The sequence below is a fragment of the Phacochoerus africanus genome, chromosome 13, assembly GCF_016906955.1.
Source record: "Phacochoerus africanus isolate WHEZ1 chromosome 13, ROS_Pafr_v1, whole genome shotgun sequence".
In the NCBI taxonomy this organism is placed as follows: Eukaryota; Metazoa; Chordata; class Mammalia; order Artiodactyla; family Suidae; genus Phacochoerus; species Phacochoerus africanus.
Window position 1 is genome coordinate 844,025 of NC_062556.1, and position 25,235 is coordinate 869,259.

The following is a 25,235-nucleotide window of genomic DNA, read 5'->3' on the forward strand; positions in this document are numbered from 1 at the left end:
GATTCGTTAACCACTGCGCCACGTCGGGAACTCCAGAATTGACCTTTTTAATAAGTGCTCGGTGGATCCCATTCCGTGAGGTGGTTTTGGGCCGCTCGTTTGCATGTTCCTGCTCCTGCGTGCCCAGCAGCCCAGAGCTGTGGCGCGTGTCGCAGACCCCTGGTGGGTCACCGTCTTTCTCGGAAAGAGTAGAAAAAGATGACTTTATGGCATCAAAAGCTTTTATTGGAATAAGTCAAACAAAATGAACGCAGTTGCCTCAGAAACGTGGGCCCGGGGAGTCCTCAGCAAGGGACCGGAAACGAATTATAAAAACATTTTGCTGCAGATTACAACAATTCAAAACGACAATCACTGGCTGTAAAATGTAGCCCCATGTAATCACCTTAAAAATCAACGGTAAAACCTGACGATTTGCCCTCCCGCTTGCCCGGGGGGGGGGGGGGGGGAGGCAGGGACTCAGCAGCCCTCCCACCCAAGTGCGGCTGTGACAACCCCAAGTGTGGGGTACAGTCAGAAGGGGCGGAGGCCCAGCCTTCCACCGCCGTGCCCGCCAAGGCGAGAGTGTGTCGGACTCCGCGAGCCAAGGTCCTGTGGCCTCCGGCGCTCTCGGGGCGATGGCACGTGTCTGAGATGGCACGTGTCTGAAACGGGGGCGCGCGGGACTCAGGAGCAGCGGGAGGCCTTACGGCGGCTGCACCTGGCCCTTCAGTTTGGCGAGTCTCATGAGGCAGCCATCCCTCCACTCCCTTCGGGCAGCTAAGTGCTCTGGGTCATCCGGAACTTTCACACACATGGCCTGGGAACAGGAAAAGGGAACAGGAAGGAGAAGCATGAAGAGGAACAATGCAGTAGGGATGGAATTGTTCCCATGGAGTTCCCGTCGTGACTCAGCGGCTGGCGAACCTGACTAGCATCCATGAGGACGCGGGTTCAATCCCTGGCCTCAAGCATTGAGCTAAGGATCCGGCATTGCCGTGAGCTGTGGTGTAGGTCACAGACACAGCTCGGATCTGGCGTGGCTGTGGCTGTGGCCCAGGCCAGCGGCTACCGCTCCAATTTGACTCCTAGGCTGGGAACCTGCATATGCTGCAAGTGCGGCCCTAAAAAAGACAAAAAGACCAAAAAAAGAAAAAAGAAAAAGAAAGAAAGAAAAAGAAAAGAAATTTTTCCCATTTATGCCAAAAGGGAATCTGCTTTCAGAGACAAGACAGCGTGGTCAAGGCTCAGCTATCGTAGCTCTCCAAACCCAGAGGCCGACGGGTCCTCCGGACATGTCAAAATGAGCTGCCAGTGCCTTGGTCACACGCTCGCAGGGTCCCCTGCCACCACGCCAGCCGTGGATAGTCGGGAATGCGGAAGCTCAAAGTCAGGGCGAAGATCCTGGTTGCGGGTGAAACCCGCCTTCCGCCCGGGCAGCTGGTCTACACACCTGGTGCACTTTTTCAGCCACGGCCCCGGAAAACTCTGGAATGGGTCCAAAAGTCTTTAGGACACGTTTCATGCCTTCACGGTACCTGTCACAGTAGCTCAGCATACCTGGAAGCACAAGGAAACACGGATTCCCGGATCAGAGAACAGCCTCGGACTGGGAGGGGCCTGCCTGGGGACGAGGCAGAGGCACCGGCAGGACATGCCCAGGCCCAGGGGCTCCTGGGCCGCCACTCCAGCTGCTCCTGGCAGCAAAGTCCTGAAAAGCAACGAGAGCTTGGGGGCCCAGGTCAGCCCCTCTCGTGGACACTCGGTTTACTTGCTCTCACGTTAATCCTGTTTTTACCACAAACACCTCCTTCAATCGCGTCCCCATGCGATTGCTTGGGTCCGCGACTCAAGTACGTGCTCTAAGAACCGAAGACGTCAAGCTCAACTAAACCGTTTCCCACTGCGCTCTCACCCTTGGGTCCTCGTTACTATTTCACGGAGTGTCCTGGGACGCCAGGTTCTGCCATCTGGGCTGCTTGTCCCAGAAGCAGGCCGGGCTGTGGCCAGGGATGGGGGTTCGAGCCGCGGGCCCCACCGGCCGCCCCTGTCCCCTGCAAGGGGATCCATGGGAGATGCAGCCGAGGATTCTGGCGGAGCAGCACAGGAGGAGGAGGCTTACCCCGAAGGGGGGAGCATCTCTCAGGAGCAGCCCGGGCCTGCGTGGCTGAGCGGAAGCTGGGCTGCTGCCCGTGCAAGGGGCAGGCTTGCCCGGACTCAGCCCAGCCCCCTCCCACATTCCTCCCCACCTGCCTGCGGCCGGGCCCGTGCAGGCCTGCGCTCCAGGCGGGAGGCATCGGGGCCCGCCCGGCACCCGCGGAGGACACGGCCAGGCGCCCGCTGGGCCGCCTTGGCGCTTCGCCAGGCTCTTTCAGGACCGGGGAGGAATCAGCAGTTGGTCAGTCAGGCTGAGATAACAAGGGGACAAACAAAAGCTGCAGCCTTGCCGAGAGCTGGGCTCTCACCCACCAAACCTGCGGGATTCCTTTAAAAGCAAAAGCAAAAGCATCTCCGCTAGAAACGCCCTGAAAAAGACCGATGGCTCCTCGGGGCAGGGGTAGGTTGTAGCACATCTGCTCCGATGGGTCAATTCACGCATTTCCACTGCATTTCCCCGAGTCGTTTTCCTTCTCTCGGAGGGTGAGACAGTGACATCCACTTTGTCTTAGAAACTTTTGAAGGGCGGAAAATTCAAACATCCAGCTTTTCGGACATCGGCCTCTGCAGCTGAGCGGTGGACGCGCCCTTGTAAAATGAGGGGCTTCACTGCGTTTGGCGGGAGCACAAGGGGACGACTCAGGAAGGCTCCCCGCACGCCCCAGTCCTGCGGGACGGCTGCACCCTTCTGGAAGGCGGAGAGCCCCCTGGACGTGAAGGATGGCCTGCACGGTGCCCATTCACTGGCTCACTCAAGCCAAAGGCGATCAAATCCAGCACAGACACGGCTCATGCCTGAGCGGGAGCAGAACCGAGGTTGCTGGAAAGATTAAGTGAGAAAAGAGTGGGCAGATGTGCTATAGCTGCGCCCTCGCCTGCTTCTGGGGAAAACGGGCTGTGGCGACCCCCCCACCCCCCGCACCCAGCAAGGAGCCGCAAAACTCAGCTCAGGTGGCCTGTGTCACCTCTGGCTTCCTTTCCGATTTCTGAAGCGTCCCTGTGAGGTCATTGGAGCCTCCCAGGGGCTTTCTAGAAGCTTTTTCTCTTGACTGCCTTTTATAAAATGTGTCGCTTTAAAAGGGCATTTATTCCTTCTAAACAGAGTAAAACACGATGAGAGTCTTTATGATGCACCTCGTAATTTACCTCCAACTCGTCCAGGGAGGCAGCTAAACTCTCGGTCCTACTAACCTAAGAGCACCTCGTGTGACCTGCGCTCCGCTCTCGGGATAAAGAGCCCGCTGTCAGTGGCGAGGCTGCCGTGGCCCGGCCCGGTGCTCCCAGCACAGGGAGGTCACGGTCACTTACCGTCCAGATCCGCGCTGGGCTTTATCGTGGACGCGTCTCCAGAGAAGGCATCGCTGCTGCTGTTATTTGCAACATCTCCTCTCCCATTTGAGAGAGAAAAAAGGAGCGTTTTCACTTATTTCCCCAGTAAATTTGGCTTCTCCACACCATGATAGGGGAGGCGAGTGGGGATCATTCTAGAATGACAGTGTCATTGCCAGTGGAAAGGGCCTCTTCACCTTTGACCCCTCTCGTCTGTCCTTCCCCCGCATCTTGGACACCCACGCCCTCTGGTCTGTCAACAGCAGCCACCTCCAAAGACGCGCAGCGCTGAGCTTTTCGGAAGACTTTGAACCTAACTGAAGCGATGCTTCTGCGGAATTTGGACGCGGCAGAGGACCAGGTTCTCGCGCGCTTAGGAGGGTAACTCTCGCGAGTCTCCTGCGGAGCCCTGGCCGTCGCTGCCCGCCAGAGGGGCCTGGTTTTCCTCCAGCCAGTGACCTGTACCACGGGAACTCGCCTGCTCCCAGGGGCAGGGTTTCAGATCAGAAAGGCCCTAAAGCACAGCCGACACCGTCCAGTCTCCATCAGGCTGGGACGAACCCGACGGCAGGGAGGCCCCGAGGCCCAAACCTGGGGCCCTTAACTCTGGAAAACCCAGCCCGTGAGCTCACGGGTTCCCCTGCAAATGACAGCTCCACAGGAATGAACCAAACACAAGCAGGCGTCTCGATTAAACACAAAGAAGACAAGACAGGATTCTGAGAGCTGGTGCTTCACGGCGCTGCCTTAAAAAGTCGCCACAGGCAGAGTAACCACGGGCCCTTGTTTCTCAGGTGCTGTTTTCTTAGATTAAAAACAAGTCCCAAGTTCCCTTCGTGGCTCAGCAGTCAACGAACCTGACTAGGATCCATGAGGTTGTGGGTTCAATCCCTGGCCTTGCTTAGTGGGTTAAGGATCCGGCGTTGCCCTGAATTGTGGTGTAGTTGCAGACGCGGCTCGGATCCCATGTTGCTGTGGCTGTGGTTTAGGCCAGCAGCTGCAGCTCTGATTGGACCCCTAAACTCCCATAAGCTGTGGGTATGGAGCTAAAAAGCAGATAAATAAATAAAAACAAATCCGAAAATACCATTACGATTTCTAGATAAACTATAGCTTTTAAGGCTATTAAGTCACCTTAACCTGAGATGCTGCCTTTATGAAAACTATATCAGAAGAAACAAAGAATTCTCTCCACTGCGATCTTGATATATTCTGGGAGGCGGGGTGAGGAATAGCAGGCATGTCCCTCAGTCCTGGGCCAGATCTTATAACCGTCTGCCTCTGGTCTCTGGAATGCTCTGAAGTTGAAAACTACATCCGTCTGCCATTATCTTATTAAGCCAATTAGGTTTTCTTATCCTGTCTGCTTTGTTTGAAAAATTGTTCTGGGCCTCCTTCCTGTCTGCACACTGTTTGCTTCTTGAGCTTCTAGTTTCATCAGCTTCTGTGTCTGTTTGTTTGAGATCAAAGCTGCTCTCTGTCTCTCCCTGTCAGTTTCTCGGGATCCCTGAATGAGCTCAGTATCCTCAAGAGAAAAAAAGAAAGAAAAAGGAAAACACGGCGATTATAAGCAGTGTCTCCATACGTCGCAAACGCTTAAATATGTTCATCACTTTTAAGGTTCTGGTTGACAGACCATGTCCCCAGACCTCTTGTGTGTGTGTGTGTTTGGGGGAGGGGGGCGCGGTTAGGGCCACATCCACGGCATATGGAAGTTCCCAGGCCAGGGGTCGAATCGGAGCTGAAGCCACCAGCCTACACCACAGCCACAGCAACGCCAGATCCGAGCCGCGTCTGCGACCTACACCGCAGCTCACGGCAACGCTGGATCCTTAGCCCACTGAGGGAGGCCAGGGATCGAACCTGCGTCCTCTGGGGTCCTAGTCAGGTTTGTTTCTACTGAGCCACGACGGGACCTCCAGACCCCTTTTCCATGACCGTGGGAAGTCTAGCTCAGGGTCACCCCAGCACGAACGCGCTCCCCCGGGTCCTCCAGCAGCGCTTCTCAGGGAGAACGGGCCAGTGCCTGACCAGCCCCGCAGACACACTCGAGCAACCTGCGCAGAACCACCCGTGTGGTTAGGGCAGGGACACTCTCGTCAAACTGCCTGACCTCCTCCCTGGAAACGATGCTCCGTTGGCGACTGTGGTGACAACCCACTCAGTTATTACCAAACACCGTGGAGCCATAAAATCTATGTCTCACGCTCCCCGGTCTCCTGCAGGAGCCTCCCCTAGACCCGAGCATCCCGGCAGGGGCCCAGCCTCCAGCCACTCAGCTGCCCCCTCACAGCAGGGCCTCCCTGCACAGCAGCTCCAGTTCTAGAAAGTTCCTCCTTCCATGCCCAGTCGTCCACTCCAGGCCCACCCACCACCGACGACACAGACAGACAGACACGCACGACTCCTGTCACCCTGCTCTGGACGAGCCCCAGCTTCTCCGCATTTTGTTAAACGGAGGCCATGGAGCCGAACAGAACGTCTGTTCTCTCTTTCTCTCTTCCTGCATGGTAACGAGGAGTTTATGATGACACAAAAAGCAAAAGGAGGAGTTCCCGTCCTGGCTTAGTGGTTAACGAATCTGACTAGGAACCATGAGGCTGCGGGTCCGACCCCTGGCCTCGCTCACTGGGTTAAGGATCCGGCGTTGTCGTGAGCTGTGGTGTAGGTCGCAGACTCGGCTCGGATCCCGAGTTGCTGTGGCTCTGGTGTAGGCCGGGGGCTACAGCTCCGATTCGACCCCTAGCCTGGGAACCTCCATATGCCACGGGAGTGGCCATAGAAAAGGCAAACAAACAAACAAACAAAAAAGCAAAAAGATAGTAAGTTACTTAAAATTTCAACACCAAGAGACAGCAGTGTGATAACATTTAGGGGACATTCTCCTAGATTTTTAAAATCTTTTTTGTGTGTGTCTTTTGTCTTTTTTTTTTTTTTTTTGGCTTTTCTGGGGCCGCTTCCTGCAGTATACGGAGGTTCCCAGGCTAGGGGTCTAATCGGAGCTGTAGCCCCCGGCCTACACCAGAGCCACAGCAACGCAGGATCCAAGCAGCATCTGCAACCTACACCACAGCTCACAGCAACGCCGGATCCTCAACCCACTGAGCAAGACCAGGGATCGAACCAGCAACCTCATGGTTCCTGGTTGGATGCGTTAACCACTGAGTCATGACGGGAACTCGAAATTTTCAAAATCGTTTGTGATTTAATTTGCTGCAGGTTTTATTGCTTGTTTTTCAAATGACGTCTCCTTTTTTGAATGATTAAAGTCTGGCTGAAAGTTTCATTCCTGGGAGAGTCTCACCCGCCTCAGCGTATCCTCCTTTAGTGGCGCTGGCTCATGCCTACCGCCCTCCCCCACCCCCTTCCAGGGCAGCAGCCAGCCCAGCCTGTCCCCCTGGCCCACTCTCTGCCGGGTCCCCCAGCCTCTGCCCCTGGCCCGCCCTCTGGCCTGTTTCTCCCCCCCCCCCCCCGCCCCCCGCCTGTCCCTACCCAAGCCCTGCCTTCTGGAGGGAGGCCTGGAGCTCAGCAAGCTGCTCCTGTCCAGGCAGATGTGCCCAGAGAGGTTCAGGCGATCACATCCCCCACCGTATCTTTTTTCTTCCCCGGCAGGTGATTTCATCCTGTCCCAGGAATTGCAGCTCGTCCTCCTCAGGCTGGAGGGGCCCCGCAGCCTCACCCCACCCCGCCCCTCGGTGCACAGGGTCCACGGCCACCCTTGTCTCCGCCCCCACCCGTGAATCACCGGATGGGCCACCGTCCCTCACACGACACTGTTTCTACCCATTTGTAAGAAAAGGGTTTACACAACGCACGAGAACGCCGGGCAGCCCTGCAGCCCCTCGTGGCCCCGACGCCTACCTTCCGCGTTGAGGTGCATGGTCTCCAGGGGGCCGATGAACGCGTACCGCCGGCCCAGGCCGTCGGACATGACGAGGTCCAGGTCGCCCGGAGACACGATTCCTGCCTGCGTGGAGGAGACAGGGTGGCACGTAGGTGAGTCTCTGGACAGACAGCTTCGGGACCATGACTTCACCCTCCGTTCTCGGGAGCAGGGTCCCCAAAGCCCCACGAGACTTTCCTGAAGCCGGCAGGACAAAACCGTGCCGTAGAAACGGATCCTGGGAAGGACGCTTTATGAGAAATGGCCAAGTACTGATTCAGCGTCCCTGCAGCTGTGCTCCCCTGGCCTGAAGCAGATTCCCTGTCCCTACTGTGCCCCCTGCAGCGTCCCCCTCTCTGACCTAGGACATCGCAGCTTTGGGGGAGGGGAGCAGTGGGGGGCACCGGAGGAGCAGGGCAAGAAGGGTTCTCACACGTGCCTGAGACCTGGCACCGTCGGAAGAGCTGGACAGCCATTCTCCAGGCTTCGCCCACCTGCAGGCCTGGCCTCACCTAGCTTTTATTATTTTTTTTAATTTTTCTGCTTTTTTTGCTTTTTAGGGCCACCCCTGTGGCATATGGAGGTTCCCAGGCTAGGAGCTGAATCGGAGCTGTAGCTGCTGGCCTACACCACAGCCACAGCAACAGAGGATCCGAGCCACATCTGCGACCTATACCACAGCTCACGGCAATGCCGTATCCTTAACCCACTGAGCGAGGCCAGGGATCGAACCTTTGTCCTCATGGATACTAGTCGGCTTCTTAACCTGCTGAGACACAATGGGAACTCCCTCCCTCAGGTTTTAATGAGTAATCAGTGTGTAAAACATGATAGACTTTGGCGAAATGCAGCTTAGTTAGAACTGCGCGTGTTTGCAGAGGTGGGGGCCCCAGAAGCTTCTGTAAGCAGCCGGCTGCTTCACGGCCTGGGAAGGGCAGGGATGCTGGCGGCATCTGCACAGTCGGCCTTCAGACAGGATGTCCCCGGGGTGGCGGGCACGTTCTCCCCCCGCGTTTTCACTGGCTGGCCCGGCAGGATGGGGTGCAGTGTTGGTTCTCACAGCCTGAGCGCCTCCTCCCCAGCCGGAGCCGTGGGGACGGGGGGGGGGGGGGGGTAAGCCGTCTGTCTGGGAGCCTCAGCCCGTCCAGCACCCGCCACAGACTTAGCCTCGTGGCCCGCCCCCCATGGCCTCATCTCCTGCAGAGCCCGGGCAGGGCCTGGGCCTCTCTCTGAAGGGCTGCCCTCCCCTCCTAGAGAGGCCGTCTGTGTGGGAAGCAATGCCCTCCCCGGAGGGCGTCCCTGCAGGCCCCAGGGAGGAGCCTGTCCACTGTCCTCCTTCTCTGGGGCCCCTGGGACTCACCCAGACCGCAGGTCACCCATGGGTCCACACACCCCACACCCCACACCCCCTGCGACCCAGCTGCTGAGGGAGAAAGCTGTTCCTCCTTGGCCCTCGCAGGGGGTGGGGGTGGGAGACCGGGAGGGGACAGAGCCACCGTGCAGGTCAGGAGCGAGTCAGGTGGGACTGAGAAACGTGGGGTGGGAGAAGCCCTTTCTGTGTCACTGCGTGTGCGAGTCTGCACACGTGTGCACATGTGCAGGGGACACACGAGGACGTGCACAGCCACACGCAGAGGGTAGAGAGTGCGCAGGGTGGCCCCACAGCCACGCCCCCCTTCCTGACTCACCCGTCCTCCCCCCACCAGAGACAAACATTCTGGCTTCTGCAATAACCGTTTCTCCCTGTTCCTGACCAGCGGAGTTTGCATTTTGCCTGCTTTTCATCTTCTTGAAAACAGAATCACAGTGTGTTCCTTTGCGACCTGCTGTTTTTCACTCAGCCTCACGCTGTCAGGATCCACCTGTGCGTGTGTTTCTGCAGGTGTCCATCCTGGTTGGCGTGTAAGCCTCACTGTTCACTTATCCATCAGCGCAACGTGAACGCTGGGTTGTCTCTAGCGCCTGCTCTAAACGACTGCGAGCCACCCTCCCCAGGGCTGCCCACAGCGCGGCTCCCAGGACGTGGGGTCCATGCTGAGCAGCTGCAGCCCTTGCTGGCGTCAGGCTAGGATGGCGTCTCCCAGGGTTGCCTATTGTTCTAAACCACCCGACTGCTAATCCGCGCCAGTCCACTGACCCAGGGCCCTCACATGCCCACAGGTGTCCTCCCTCTGCTTCTGGTGGCAGAGCTGTCGAGGGGAGGGGCAGCCACAGGAGGAGATGATGCCCAGAACCGCCAAGAAACCACGGCTGGACTGCAGGGCTCCGCCACGGCCCTCCCTCCGGGCCTTAAATCGGACAGGAATGGTGGCTCCCGGTGCCCTCTCCAGGCCGTCCAAAGCCACCTGCCTCGGCATTCCTCACCCCAGGCTCGGGGAGGCTGTGGAAGGCAGCCAGGCGGGGCCTGCCGACCCTCCCTCAGCCCTGGTCCCTGGTCAGCATTCCAACAGCCCGGGGCTCTCATTCCAGCAGCAAGCTGTGAAGGACGCGGACCTGGAAGCCGCCCTGTGCCTGCCAAGCTATTTGCCTTGGCTCCTTCCTTCCACAGCTGTGTTCCGTACTTTCAGAACCAACTTCAAAATACCCGAAAAGGGGGCTACCCTGAAGTAGTTCCTTTTTGACGTGTAAGCATCCTGGGAGCCAACGGTGACCCAACGAAACAAGGCCTTGGAGCCTCTCCATCACCCGATAGGGCACCCAGTCCCCTGGTCTGCAGCTACGGGCAGGGGCGGGGGCGGTGTGTGTCAGGTTCTCGTGTCTCCTCCTCTGACTGCGTCTTTCTGCCCCAGCGAGACCCAGGTGACCGCTGGCGAGGCTCCTGCGGCACTGAGGCAAACGCCCTGGCTGCTCCCTGCTGCACTCGGCTCAGGACCATGCTTCGCATTCAGGACACTCCGAAGCTCAAGCTGCCTACTGCGCTGTGGCCCCGCTCTGCCCGGAGCCTTCGGGACACCTGTGGCCTAGACGGTAATGTTATCCACACCTGAATGAGGCATTGCGATGGCACAGCGGGTGGCCCATGTGCTGAGCTGCGCGGGCTGGTGACGACCCTCGTTCCCGTGTGGCCGTGGGGCTGCACTGCGGTCAGCACTTCCTCCTCCTCGGGGTGAAGTCCTCCAGCCACACGTCCAAGGAAAAGCCCCAAGTGCTTAAAAGTTTCTGAACTCTCACACCGAGCAACGGGCCCTGGGACCCTTCGGGTTGCAACGCTGCTTTGCACGCGCCCCGAACACCACCGGGCGAGGAGAGCCGGGCTGGGGGGCCCCTTTCCTGAGCACCCTCCTGCCTCGACGGACTTGCCTTAGCTCAAGGCGAAGATTACACGGGGTCGTCCCAGCGATGCGCCTGTCGGGCCAGACGAGCCGTCGGGCCGGTGGGCGCCCTGGACGCGTCCTCAGACACCGCGAGCCTGCGCCTCGCCGCGAGCGATGCGGACACAGATGGGGAGCGAGAACCGGGGGCAACCACGTCGCGTCAGGGTTTCGACCTAGAACCGTGGGCTGGTCCCTCCACTCGCGTGCGCTGGCACGCTTTGGTTCTCTGGGTCCTCCGCCAAGCGTGGCACCTCCCACGCGCAGCGTGAAACTGGCTCCAGAGCCAAGCCTGGAAGAGGACAGGTCCGCCCGGCCCGCGCGCCCTTCCTTCCCGGAGCTGCCCCGCTGTCCCCAGCGGCTCGGTCGGCTCCGCGGGCCGCGTCTTGCCGTTTCCTGGAAGCCGGGCACAGACACGCCTGCCGAATGACACAGGCGAACCGTGCGACCTCGCAGGAGAGCTGACTGGACACATCCCGCTGATGCCACGGGCCCTGACTCGCCCCCAGCAAACACCCTCTGTCTGGAGCTTCAGGGAGGACGCGGGTAAAGGAGAAGGTTGAGGCGGACGGCGCTGGCCAGGCTGCTGCGGAGCGAAGGCAGGGACGGGCCGCGGCCTCGGAGGCACCGGGTCCGCCGCGGCTGCTCTGACGGGCGATCCCACTGCAGGCATCGCTCTGCGAGAAGGTGCCAGGGGAGGGGCCGCAAAGAAGCATCTTAAGGCGGAAAACTCAAAATGAACTACCCGCAGTAGGAGAACAACTAGTTTTTCAAAAGGATCAACTAAATGAAATATCATGAAGCCGTTAAAAATTAAAAAAAAAAATCTTGAGGAAAGTATTCTTAACAGAGAACTAGCCAGGAACGCAGAAAAACGAAAGCCATGTGATTGATTCAGGGTACGGAACAGAAGTAGTACGTTCAAATACTTTTAAGACTATTTTCAAGAAATATTTCGAAAATATTTTCAAATATTTTTAAGAATAAAGCTTTCAGTGGAAATAAACCTAAAAAGGAAAAGAGGCGTTCCCTTGTGGTGCAGCGGGTTAAGGATCTGGCACTATCACTGCAGTGATAGTTCCCTGGCGCAGGAACTTCCACACGCCACAGGTGCAGCCAAAACAAAAAGAAAAACAAAAAACAAAAAAGGAAAGGAGGGGTTCCTGTCGTGGGGCAGCAGAAACGAATGCGACTGGGAACCACGAGATTGTGGGTTCGATCCCTGGCCTCGCTCAGTGGGTTAAGGATCTGCCGTTGCTGTGGCTGTGGTGCAGGCTGGCAGCTGTAGCTCCAATTCGACCCCTAGCCTGGGACCCTCCATGTGTTGGAAGTGCGGCCTGGACTTTAAAAACCAGCACCGTGAAAGGAATCCCCTCTGTGCCAATGTCTGTGCCCTAGGGCTCAGTGAGGCGCTGAGGCTGTCTGGGTCCTCCGGAATGAAGCTCTTTACAAAGAGGCTTGAACCAAGCAGTAAAAGCCCCCACTCCATAAACAGAAGCAAACACAGCCGCCTCTGCCTCCCCTCACGACCACACACGACCACACACGGGGCTCCGTGCCTCCCTCCAGGGCCCCAGCTCCCGCCTGCACCTGGGAGGCCCTGGGGTGTTGCCTGCAGCCTCCGTCCTCTGCCTGGTCACGTGGGGACACATCCCTCCTTCTAAGTCCCGGCCCTGCAGGTTAAGTTGCCAGCTCACACCAGGGTTTTTTTGGCTTCGTTGTTTCACACAGTTGTTAGAATCCCGGCATGGGAGCTTTTTCTTCAACCCCTGCCGAAGTAACCCCAGGCACGCCGAGCCGGTGTCCTTTAATTGAGTGTGTGGTTGATGTGCCCATTACATTCGTCTGATAATGGGGCTTAGCTGTCTCCAAAATGACAAATCAGCAGGATCTCTCCCTTCAGTGGGGTTTTATTGCTCGTCTGTGTGGTTAGGCAGGAAGTCACCGCCCATGAAATAATAAATTCTACTTTAAAATGGCCTAGTGCTCAAGACCGTGGCTACTGGGAGAGCTCTAATGAACTGACCCGGCCCGCCACCTCTGAGGGGCCTCCGGCTCTGATGCTTGTTTGGCACCTGCTCAGCCAGGCCCAGCCGTCGCCCCACGCGTGAGGCCCCACGCGTGAGGGCATCTCGGGAGAGCTGGGTGGACCGGCTCCCTGCACAGGAGGCGTCACCGTGAAGCGGGAGCTTAGCAGACATGCTCGGACCCTGAGGCGCCACAGAAGCACCAGCAGCCCTAGGGCCCCACGGTCTCTCAGACTCGTGACACGTGTCATCTGAGTCCTCCCAGCCAGAAGGCTGACTGGACATCGCCTCCACCGGACCGTCTCCCAGGGGTCAGTGCGGGACATGGAGGCATCTCAGACCCCGAGATGCTGGCTGTCCATCCAGAGCTGCCCTGGAAGAAGCACGGCCCTCCGTCAGCACCGCTGAAGGCAAGGCCGCCGACAGCAGCTCCTCCAGCTTCCAGCCGAGAAAGCAGCTGTTACTTTGGAGCACAGTCCTGATGAAGGGGGGACACGCCTGCTCTAAAGGCCCTGCAGTCCCAGCAGACACGCCAGCTGCTTCGTCCCCTGAGAAGGGGGCTGAGCCAGGGCGAGCGACACTGCTGGTGGGCCCACGCGGGCTCCGGACTCTTCCCTGGGAAAGGGCTCGAGCAGCTGGAACCCAGAGGACTCGTCAGTGTCCTTCCCACCGCGGACAAGCCGCCCCAGGCTTTGGAAGGCAGGACAGAGGCCAGGTGGCCACAGGGACGTGGCCTGGGGCTGAAAGGTGAGCTCCAGGTGCTGGGGAGCCGGTCCCCTCACCCTGATCAACCCAGTGTCTGGGCTGGGCTTTCAGGAGGTACAACAAGCAGTGCAGAAATGGCAGGGAAGGAGTCCCGTTCATGGCACAGCGGAAACGAATCCGACTCACAACCATGAGGTTGCAGGTTCGATCCCTGGCCTCCCTCAGCCGGTTAAGGATCCTGTGTTGCTGTGGCTGTGGTGCAGACCGGCAGCACAGCTCCAATTTAGACCCCTAGCCTGGGAACCTCCATATGCCATGGGTGTGGCCCTAGAAAGTGAAAAAAGAAAAAAAGAAAAGAAATGGCAGGGAAACGTCTTAGATAAGTTTCACAGGGTGAATCTTGCCCAAGGGCGCTGGCCATGGGCACAGAGGAACGCAGGCCGGGGAAGGCGGGGCGCAGGGCGGCAGGAATCCGGGAAAGGCACCGCCTTCCGCGGAGGAAGGACCGAGACTAGAGCTGGGCACGAAAAAGGCAACCACTGGGCACTCACTCGACACTTGACACGGTATTTCTTTGGTTTAAAAAAACCTAGGAGGCCCCGTCGTGGCGCAGTGGTTAACGAATCTGACTGGGAACCATGAGGGCGTGGGTTCGATCCCTGGCCTTGCTCAGTGGGTTGAGGATCCGGCGTTGCCGTGAGCTGTGGTGTAGGTCACAGACATGGCTTGGATCCCACGTTGTTGTGGCTCTGGCGTAGGCTGGTGGCTACAGCTCCAATGAGACCCCTAGCCTGGGAACCTCCATATGCCGCAGATGCAGCCCTAGGAAAGGCAAAAAGAAAAAAGAAAAAAAAAATACCCAAGCCCTAAACTTTTAAGTTTTAAAAGTTTAAAATTCAGAAAATCCTACAGCTGAGAGTGTGGTGGGAAGGGCAGGAGTTTGGGTCTTTCTCGGCTCCTTTAAGCGCCCCCACGTCCTTCTATACGACTCTTCCCGCCCAGGACCCAGAGAAGAGTGGCCAAGGTCTGTTCCCAGGTGGTGCTCAGGCCTCAGCGCCTTCCTGCGGCCACTGCCACACCCCAGGTGAGCCACAGCCCAGGCAGCCCTGCCGTCTCCAACCTTCCCTCTAAAGAAAAGCTTCTGCAACCGCCCCCCCTCCACCTGCCGTAAGGGCAGCTTTGAACCTGCTTTCTCTTGTCAGGCCTCCTGGATGGCAAAGCCCGCGGCGCAGGGGACTCAGCCTGATCCTGCTCTTTCTCATTCTCGCGGCCTGGCGGGTACTATGCTAACTGGTCGCCCGGTCCTTCCTCAGGGGACACTCACGGGACAAAGCCTCCCCAGACTCAGGAAGGACAGCTGCATAAGTGAGAAGTACACTTCGGGAGATTAACTCAACTTTGGAGAGCGGGGCCCACACGCGCGCCAGCCTCTGAAAGGAGAGAAAACCAGGCACCTGCCTGCCTCCACGTGCTCACAGCCCAAGGAAGAGACGTCTACGGTGTGAGGTCAGCTCTCCCCCAGACGCTGCCCTCGTCAGTTCACTGCAGTTTAAGTGCAGCTTCAGGTAGAGGCAGGGAGCCCGTCGCCCAAGCAGCAGCACCAGCCAGGGAGCACCTCTCCCGCACAAGAAGCCTGCTTGACGGGGCCGTCACCCTTGGAGGGACCCTCTGTTCACACAGGCCCAGGTCGAAGGAGGAAAACCGGACTATGATTTGCCTCCAGAAAACAGAGGCCACATGAGGCTGGCTGGTAGCGAGCCACGTGGGGGCGCGACAGGATGCCGTCCTGGGGACTGGGGAGGCCAGCTCCGATTTGGAGGAGAGGTGAAAACCTCGCCTTCGTTTGTTCTGATGTGGTTGTGTTTTCACTAAAAGTGAATTCGATCTTCTTCAAAAATCAAGTTTCACACCTTTTTGGGGAGAAGCAGAGCTATTCAGTGTCATAAATCTGGGACTAGATTTCATGTCTATCAAGGGACCGTGTCAGGATCCTTCCACTAAGCACAGCTGCTTAGAGCTGCATGTTTATCTCCTATGAGCCTGAGTCGGAGATAAAGCGGGTCAGAAATAAGAGACGTAACAGAACAGAAAAACATGGAAGGAGAAAAGACAAATAAAAAAGACAGTAGGAGTTCCTGTCGTGGTGCAGCAGAAATGAATCCGACTAGGAGCCATGAGGTTGCGGGTTCAATCCCTGGCCTTGCTTAGTGGGTTAAGGATCTGGTGTTGCCATGAGCTGCGGTGTAGGTCGCAGATGTGGCTTGGATCGTGAGTTGCTGTGGCTGGGGCGTAGGCCGGCAGTTGTAGCTCTGATTCGCCCCCTAGCCTGGGAACTTACTTCCATATGCCATGGATGCAACCCTAAAAAGCAAAAAGAAAAGAAAAGAAAGAAAAGAAAAGAAAAGAAGGAAAAGACAGTAGATTACACTGTATCTCATTAACGTTGACTCCATCAATTGAAAGTTAAATTAGTATTTAACGTTCCATTATGGAAGATAAATGCTGCCAAAAAATATGTTAAAATGTGAAAAAAAAAGTAGCTTATCTTAGAAGAGATGGAATTTGATACATCAAGACTGAGGCCAAGGTCTCTGGAAGTGAGCCAGGACCTGGCCTTTACCGTGCATATGAATCCCTTGGAGGACTTGAAAGAATGCAGAGTCCACGTCTGCAGGTCTGGGCGGGACCTGAGATGCTGAGTTTCTAACAAGCTCCCAGGCGAAGCTCATGCTGCCATCCTCGGGCAGCTAGACTGTGAGCATTTCAGCTCAGGCTAACTCCCCGGTGACAGCCATGAATCCCTGGACTCCGGGATTCCGGAAAATCATCGTCAGCACCACAAGTGTGACCAGCATGTTTAGGAAGCCGCTGCTGTGTGCCGTCCTCGACATCCCAGCCCCAGGCAGTCCTCATCGGATCTCCCTGAGAAACGGGCGACTGTCACGTCCACTTACAAAGCAGCCACCACAGCCCAGCGGTGGCACAGGCCGGACTCTCACCGGACTGTGAAATACGCATCAAAGCCCTGGACTCGCAAAGGCAAAGACAACAATATGTCTCTCAGGGTTTTCAGGTTGGATGGTCGAAAAACATCTGAAAATCATGCGAAATGTGAACAACGTACTTTGTAAACTCTGACCCACGCTACAAACTGAAGTTACTGAGGATTCTCGGAGGGCGGCTCTGCCACGACTCCTCATCCCTGTTAACTCCTCATCACAGCTGGCGCTCTGTGTCTGAGGGCTGCACATCCAGATCAACCAGACAGGGACAGAAAATGTTCAGGGGAGTTCCCGTGCAGGCTCAGTGGAAACGAATCCGACTAGTATCCGTGAGGATGCGGCTTCCGTCCCTGGCCTCACTCAGAGGTTCCGGGATCCAGCGAGAGCTGTGGTGTAGGTCCCAGACATAGCTCAGATCCCACGCTGCTGTGGCTGGGGTGTAGCCCGCAGCTGTAGCTCAGACGGGACCCCCTGGCCTGGGAACTTCCATATACCGCCTGTGCTGTCTCCCCCTGCCCCAAAAAAAGAAAGAAAAGAAAATATTCCGGAAAAAGCCCCAGAACGTTCTGAGGTATGCACAGCTTTTTAGCAGAGTCCGAATTTGCTAGGTCAGGCAGCTATTTCCGTAGCACTGATGTCGTGTCAGGTATTGTGAGTAACCTGGACAGGATTTGAAGGCTGGAGGGACCACTGTTCTTTATGATACTGGAGAGAAGCCTTTGAGGGCGTTGACCACAAAAGGCCTCATCTGTTCATCTGACCACATGGTCTTTGAGAGGGCACTTCATGCACTGAAGCAAGGCCTCATAAAAGCTGCATTCCAGGCCGGCACCAAGCTTGGGTAGAAAGGTCTGGAATCTCTCAACCGGGGGTCCTGCGCAGGCAGCAGACCACAGCCCCCGCCCCCCCCCCCCCCGCCCCGCCCCTGGCAAGAGCCCGGGGCAGAAACCCACTGGGAGACGCATTTCTTAGAAGGATGATCACAACCGGAGGCCCGCGAAGCAAAGCTCATTACCACCCACACGTTCAGACAGGCCGAGACTCAGAGGGCGGCTCCGCAGTTCTCGCCCGCTCGCCTCCCTGCGCGGGGCCAGAACCGATGGGCAGAGCAAGCTCAGCTGCTGCGTGGGCGAGAGTTCCTCCTCCTGACACCACTTCCTTTCTGTGCCCATGCGCCTAAGGCTGTCGCCCTAAAATCACGTTCCTGAACAACAGCATCCCGTGGCCTGGTACCCGATCCCCGGCTTCTGGACCACGGCCATCGGGCACTTCGGAGCCCATGGGGGCAGCTCCGGCCTGGTTCTGCGACCAAATGGACCGAGCACGGGTGGGCGCCCACGCTGCCCCCAGAAGCCGGGGCCCCGCGGAGCCCTGGGGGGTGAGCGGACGGCGGTCACGTGGTGGGTGCGGGAGGGTGAGACCCGGCGCCTTCTCTCCCCGCCTGGCAGCAAGGATGAAAGAAGCCGTCCAGAGCCAGTGGGACGGAAACCGGAAAAGCATACGGGGAAAATCAATGAAACAAAAAGCCTTCTATTCAGGAATGCAATAAAACTGATAAACCTCTAGCAAGACGGGCAAACTTAAAAAGAGAGCAGCTGTAAACCAACCACATTAGCAACGAGCCCAGGGGTGTCACCATAGGCCCTGCGGCCACCAGGAGGGACAATGACAACTCCAGGCTCATAAATTCGGCGATTCAGAAGAAATGGGCCAAAACTCAACCAAGATGAAACAGTCGGAGTGGTTCTACAACCATTAAAGTGGCTGGACTTGTAATTAAAGACCTCCCCGAAAGGTTCTCCAGGCCCGGGTGGTTTCGCTGGAGAATTCTACCCAACACTGAAGAATGGACAGACTTTTACACTCTCTCCCAGGAAACAGAGGAGGGAAAGCTTCCCAACTCACGCCTTAGTGCCTTGATACCAAAATCGAAGGTAGGTAAAAACAAAAAAACCACCCATCAATATATCTTCCAAATTTAGCTGTAAAAAAGTCCAACCAAACCTGAGTCTTGTGCCTGGACCAGCGGTCAAAATGGAAACCAGACCTTGCCCTCGTTGGCCCCCGCCCCCCCTTCTGGGAAAGAGAATCTTTATTTGCGTTTGACAGCATATGCAGGTTCCCAGGCTAGTGGTCGAGTCAGAGCTACAGCTGCCCACCTATGCCACAGGCACAGCAACGGGGGAATCACAAGCAGAGTCTGCCACCGCAAAAGCAGACTATGAACCCAATGAGAGAGGCCAGGGATTTGAACCGGCAACCTCCTGGTTCCTAGTTGGATTCATTAACCACTGAGCCACGATGGGAACTCTGCCTTTGAATGTTTTGAGGCGAACTTAGAGCATCCCAAACTCTAAAGGCGAGGGCAGCCGGCTCCGAAGCGGTGAGTCAACGTGACTTCAGCCACCTGAGCCTGGCCTGCGGCGCGCGCACGAGCACGAGGACGCACGCACGAGCACGAGGACGCACGCACGAGCACGAGGACGCACGCGGGCGCTGGGCCGGGTGGGCTGTGCCCTGGCGGCCTCGCGTTTGCGGCCTTGACGCCTGAGGTGGAAGCAGGGCTCAGACGGCGCGGGTGTTCTTCGCAGCCGCCTGGAACCTCGCGCCCAGCGGGCAGGACGGCGGGCGGCAGCTGTACCGAGTGAGTACAAGGCCCACGAGCCTGAGGGGCGCGGCCGCCAGTGCGGGGCCACGGCGCCCTCCCCAACGCGCCTGCGGGCCCGGCCCGCGCGGCGGAAGCCCGGGTCCAGGGTCCGGTCCCGGTCCGCGTGCGCGGCGGGCTCGGCGCCCAGGCTCCCGCGTCCCCCTCACCCCAGAGCGGGGAGACCGATCTGCCGAACCCCCTCCTACGCCGTTGTTGTGTTTAAAGTGAGTTTCGCGCCGTCTGGGGGCTCTAGGCACACTCGCTCCGACGCCAGTTCTCCTGCCGCGTTCCCGCTGCGTCTTGCTGGGCTCCCTGCGGGGATCTGGGGACGCAGGGACTCAGGGCCCCACCGCAGCCAGCGCGAGGCCCTTCCGGGAAGGTTGTCATCCTGCTCCCTGCAGACCAGTGATCGCGTCCCCGCAGCCCGTCTGCCTGCAGCCCCGGCCACCGGGCAGTCCGGCGCTCACCACCGAGCGGAGGGGTGTCCAGAGCAGCCGAATCCAACCTCCCTCCGGCCTTCCCGGCTCTTCCCCGGGTGGAGCGTCCCGTCCCCCCTGCAGCCAGTTCCACTTGGTGGTCAAAACGGTTCTTTGAGCATGACCCTCGCCCCTACAGCAGGAGCTCCTCGGCGTTCTTGAGTTAGATGACAGCAAACTTCAACTGTAAGGCTTTGCTTTCTCTCTCCCAGGCACTAAGACGTTTTACAAATTAAAGTAAAAATTGCCCTAAACTATTTTACAGTTTTACTGTAATAATGATTTTTCTGTGTGTGGTCTATCAAGTTGTTCCTGGATGCTAGACAAGTGGAAATATTTTAAATAAGAGTTACCGTCCTGGCCCGGTGGTTAACGAACCTGACTAGTAGCCGTGAGGATGCGGGTTCTATCCCTGGCATTGCTCAGTGGGTTGAGGATCGGCATTGCCGTGAGCTGTGGTGTGGGCTGAAGATGCGGCTCAGATCCCGCATTGCTGTGGCTCTGGCGTAGACCCCGGGGGCTACAGCTCCCATTCGACCCCTAGCCTGGGAACCTCCATATGCAGCAGGTGCAGCCCTAAAAAGACAAAAGACAAAAAGTAAAAACAAAACTCTAACTGGATTCAGTGCGGACACAATTGCGGCTTTTGCGTGCAGGCAGGTCAGATGACAAACCCATCAGGGATGTGACGGAATGCCAGAGCCGGGTTCTTCGGGAGGGTCAGGTGCCTCCTGCACCAGGAAGCGGAAGTCCATGCCCCCAGCCCTGGTTCTCTCTGGGTCTGGGATCGACAGGCATCCTGGGAGTCAAGGTTAGGAGTCGTGCATCCATTCCGGGGAGGAGGATTTAGCCAGAGCCCCCTTCTTCTCACCTTGTGTACCTGGACAGAGCCCCTCACTCTGCCCGACCAGGTGTGGGCAGAGCGCACTGCACTGCTCACCTGTGCGCAGCTGGGGAAGCATGAGAAAGGGAGTCATGGAGCCCGGGCCCGCTGTGACATCTGCCTGCCAGGGACCAGGCCCTTGGCGCAGATGCATGTGGGAGGACATGTGGCCAGGAGATTTTTTAAGTTACAAAAAATCTTTTAAGTAAAGGATGAGGTTAGGTGTATATATGCATATAAGTAATCTGTTGCTTAAGTGTAAGACAAGAATATTATTAACAGATTTAAAGGTCCTCCACTGTTTCTTCCTCAAGCTCCTGAAAGGACTTGGGCTACAGGATACACATTTACTCAAAAGACATTTTTGTTTTCCTCCTGAAAAGCTATAACCCTGGGGTTAGGGGCGGGTACGGAAAATCGCAGCGGTCGTTACGTGGTGACAACATGAAAGGGCCAGAGAGAAGCCTGTCATCAAGTGGCTTCCCGTGTGTCCAGAGGCATCTCTGAAACACAGCGAATCGGCTGCCTAACGTTACCTAACGTTTTACGCGTGGTGCCTTTGACTGAACCGGAGGGGAACTTGCCTCCGTCTCTGGAGCAAAGCCAGCGGGTCGGAGCCAGACTCTCCCGCCCCCAAAGGCTCCTGTCCTTTCTGCTCAGCCGCCAGGCAGCTCCCGTACCTCCACCAGCCGCCAGGCCTCGCCGATGAGCGCGTACTGCAGGCGGTTCAGGGCGAAGCCGTCCACCTCCTTCAGGATGCGGACGGGGGACTGGCCGATCTGCCGCATCAGGGCGTAGGTTCGGTCCATTGTGGCGGGGGCCGTCTCCGGGTGTGGGACCAGCTCAACCAGCGGGACATGATAGGGCGGGTTTACCTTAGGAGAGAGACAAAGGGGGCAGCATCAGGGGGGGTGGCTTTGGCCTTTGGGGTGCGGTTCTGGCAGACGTGGCTCGCTGTGCAGGAGCGTGTTCAACTCTGGAATGAAGGGATCTTAGAGGTTCAGCATCCAGTGATAAACTTGAGAGATAAGGTGATTCACCTTATTTCTTACTAAGAAATTCACCTTAGGAGTTCCCGTCGTGGTGCAGTGGTTAACAAATCCAACTAGGAACCAGGAGGTTGCGGGTTCGATCCCTGGCCTTGCTCAGTGGGTTGAGGATCCCGCGCTGCCATGAGCTGTGGTGTAGGTGGCAGACATGGCTCGGATCCCGCGTTGCTGTGGCTCTGGTTTAGGCCAGTGGCTACAGCTCCAATTAGACCCCTAGCCTGGGAACCTCCATATGCTGCGAGAGTGGCTCAAGAAAAGGCAAAAAGACAAAAAAAAAAAAAAAGGAAAGAAATTCACCTTAAAGCGGAGAGAAAAAGAAAGAACTTGAGCACAGAATTGCATGAATTGTAACCGACAGCGAGGTTGACATGCGAAGGTGCAAATGACCACCCCGAACACTCCCAGCCGCTCCCCAAACCCCTGCCCTCATGTGCGAGTTCTCTGCTGCCAGCTGTCTAGACCTCGTAGGCTTCTAGAACCTGCCCCCCCCAGGCCATCCTCTTTCCACAGTAGTCAGTGCCATTTACTGTGCCTGTGTTAAAAATTGGCGGCAGTTCCTTAACTGCTTCAGGTTAAACCTTAACATCTGCCGGCCCAGTTGGAGCTTACCTAGAAATCACACAGCACCAGAAGCCCTGCACTGTCTCGACACAGTGATGCAGCCTAAGGCAGGAAGAGAGCCTGTCCACAGTGGAAATGCTTGCCTGCCCAGCAGTGACCCTTAGTTTGGTTTTCTTACTGTGAGAAACCATTCTTTGGAAATTCTCAAAGAGAAGTCTCCTACATCTAAAGAAGAGGCTGGAGTTGCTGCTGTGGCTCAGTGGGTTAAGCATCTGCAGCAGCTTGGGTTGCTGCACAGGCATGGATTCCCTCCCTGGCCTGCCGCAGTGGGTTAAAGGATCCAGCATCACTGCAGTGGAAGTTGCAGTTCCAGCACGACTTCAGTCCCTGGCCCAGGAGCTTTCATATGCCATGGGTGCAGCCACCAAAAAAAAAAAAAAAAAAAAAATTAAAGGCTGCTGATTAGCCTCACCACAAAACAGATGCTCACTAAACTATTCCCCAAATAATGCTTTTAGATTGTTTTCCCTCTATAGAACGGTGAAAACTGGGAGAATCTCACATTTACCAAATAGCTATAAGAAGTGTCCATTTTTAAAATGACGTCTACAGAAAAGGGAATGTATTTCTTCTAGGACTGCGGGGGAGATGCTGCTGGTCCCCCACTTCAGAGGTTTTCCTCTGCTCTCAGCCTGTCCTGGTCACGCTGTCTCAGAAACTCTTAGAAAACAAGAGAGGATGGCATTTGTTTCAAATAAATGATACATCATTGGCTTAGTTGAATCACTTGTCTTCTGCCTGTAATCCCTGAATTCTTTTGAAAATGTTTAACCTCAGAGTTCCCGTCATGGCTCAGCAGTTAATGAACCTGACCAGCATCCATGAGGATGAGGGTTCAATCCCTGGCCTTGCTCCGTGGGTTAAGGATCTGGTGTTGCCGTGAGCTGTGGTGTAGGTTGCAGACATGTCTCAGATCCTGCGTGGCTGTGGCTGTGGCTGTGACATAGGCCAGCAGCTGTAGCTCCGATTGGACCCCTAACCTGGGAACCTCCGTATGTCGTGGGTATGGCCCTAGGAAGACAAAAAAAAAAAAAAAAAATTTAACCTCTGGGTCTTTTTAAAAGGTCAGAATTCTAAGAAATGTGTGTCTGTCCTAGATGAACTTTTTTTTTTTTTCTAAACTATAAGGCAGGGCTGTGGGGCTTAAGATCTCTTCAGTGTTGTAAGCCTCGTGGGAGCAAAGGCAGATTAGAACAGTTAAAAGGATCAGTATGTAGACCTTGCGAGCTCCCTCTCTGTCCTCCTCTGTCCTGCTCCGGCTGCGCTCCGAAGCTCAGGCACCCCCAGGCTGCCCCTGTCGTCGGTCTCCCTCTGTGCTCATTCCCACGTGCCTGGGAGGCCTGTCAGCTCCGAGCAGGATGCTGAGCTCTCACGGGGCGCTCAGCTCCTGCTCCATGTTGGGGACTGTGCCCCGGACACCCTCCCTGGGGCATCCCACCAGCATACAGCCTACCTGTGGGATTAAACTCCTGACACCTCAGTCCTGTGTCACAGCAGCCAGTCCCTAGCTCAGGCTCAGAGAAGGATCCGGAAGATTACGCAGGTGCCCCTTAAGGCGTGAGAGGAGGGGACGAGGGGAAACCAGATACCCAAGTAAGCGGCTCCACAGAGAAGGAGAAGAGCTGGCTCCTGACACGCCGTTCTCTCTGCCAGGGACAGCGGGCGGGGGCCTCAGCCGCGGGTCTGAGCAAAAGCCTGAGCAACATGCTCTTAGGACCTGGGAGAAGCGGGACTTCCTGTTGTGTCTCAGTGGGTTAGGAATCCAAGTGGCATCCATGAGGATGCGGGTTCAATCCCTGGCCTCGCTCCGTGGGTTAAGGATCCAGCGTTGCCGTGAGCTGTGGTGTAGGCCGGTGGCTACAGCTCCGATTCGACCCCTAGCCTGGGAACCTCCATATGCTGCAAGTGCGGCCCTAAAAAGACAAAAAGACCAAAAAAAAAAAAAAAAAAGGACGCTCTTGACCAAGAGGCCCACACCTCTCACTGAAGCAACCAAGGAACAATCTAGTAAGTGGCCCGCGTTTCCAGGAGGCCTGTTTGTAGGCACGTGCGTGTCAGAGAAGCAGAAACATGATGCGCTTCGTGGGACGCGGTGTTTGGATGCGTCCGTAAAGGACGCCTTGGTGCTGACCTCGCCTGTATCGATTGGGGACCGAATACTCGCTTCTCCTGCTCTCTGTTCTCTGCGTCTGAGTCTGCTTATGTCATAAGGATGTTTCTTAACTTTCTGTCACTGCAGAGTGAGGACATGCAGAGCTGTCCTGTCGTGTGGACGGGGGGTGGGGTGGGGACCAGGCTGTCCCTCTTTACAGCACTTCACACCTAGCAGGTGTCTCTGACCGCCGCCCCCGTCTTCACGGCCCCTCCCCTCTCCCTGCTCAGAAGGAAGAGTTTCCCTGCTCTCAATTCCAGGGCCCCAGCCTCCCTAGGCGCTCGGCGCTCCACGTGCTTGCAGTCCTGCCACAGGCTCTGTGAAGGAGCTGCCTGCCTTTCTGAGCCATCGTCAGTATTGAAAGGACCCCCAAAAGCCCACTCCACACCCCTGGACGCCGCTCGGTACCAAGCCAGCCGCGATGCTCCAGGGATGCTCACTATTCTCCAGCACCCAGGCATTGCCAAGCCTCCCACCCGTGTCCTGCTCCCCAGGCGTGAGGCTTCCGGTCAGGCAGGTCTCCCGGCCATTCTGCACGCCCTGTGCTTGTTCGTGGCCCAGAGTCTCTGCTCATGCCCCTTCCTGGCCTCTGCCACCAGCCCAGCCAGGTCCTACCCGGCCTGGCCCCAGCTCCTCCAAGTAGCCCCTTCTCAGCCTTAACCTCTGATGGTCTCGGGGTTCTAAGGTGGGGGTCGTGTTTGCAAGTGCAGAGCTCCACTTGGTACTCAGACACCCATCAGAGGACCCCTGGGTCCCTGTTCCCGACAATAACAAGAGCATTTCAAGAGGATGTACTGAGCGCCTGCGTGCCAGCGGGGACTCAAGGTCCAGCACAACTGGCAGCACACCCCTGGTAGTAAGCTGGCCCAGTCGGTGACAGTGCCTGGGGGCGGGACCCAGAGGGAGCGGTTAAGGCACAGGGGCTGCTATAGGGTCTCGCGTGGGATCCAGACTGCACGTCAGCACCCGTGACTCTGTTCTGAACTGAGGTCGGGCACCCACGCAGGACAGGTG

At 57.0% G+C, this 25,235-nt stretch overlaps 1 protein-coding gene across 1 annotated transcript in view; it reads right to left on the reverse strand.

Annotated features, from left to right (window-relative positions):
* Positions 1-203: 203 nt before the first annotated feature.
* CRYL1 (crystallin lambda 1) overlaps positions 204-25,235 on the reverse strand; it is an 82,278-nt gene continuing 57,246 nt past the window's right edge. The window contains exons 5-8 of the mRNA XM_047755706.1: positions 21,080-21,274; positions 7,327-7,432; positions 1,433-1,539; positions 204-799 (exon numbers count right to left, since the gene is read on the reverse strand). Coding sequence (XP_047611662.1) covers positions 686-799; positions 1,433-1,539; positions 7,327-7,432; positions 21,080-21,274 — 522 coding nt within the window. The 3' untranslated portion in view covers positions 204-685. The remainder of the gene's footprint in view (positions 800-1,432; positions 1,540-7,326; positions 7,433-21,079; positions 21,275-25,235) is intronic.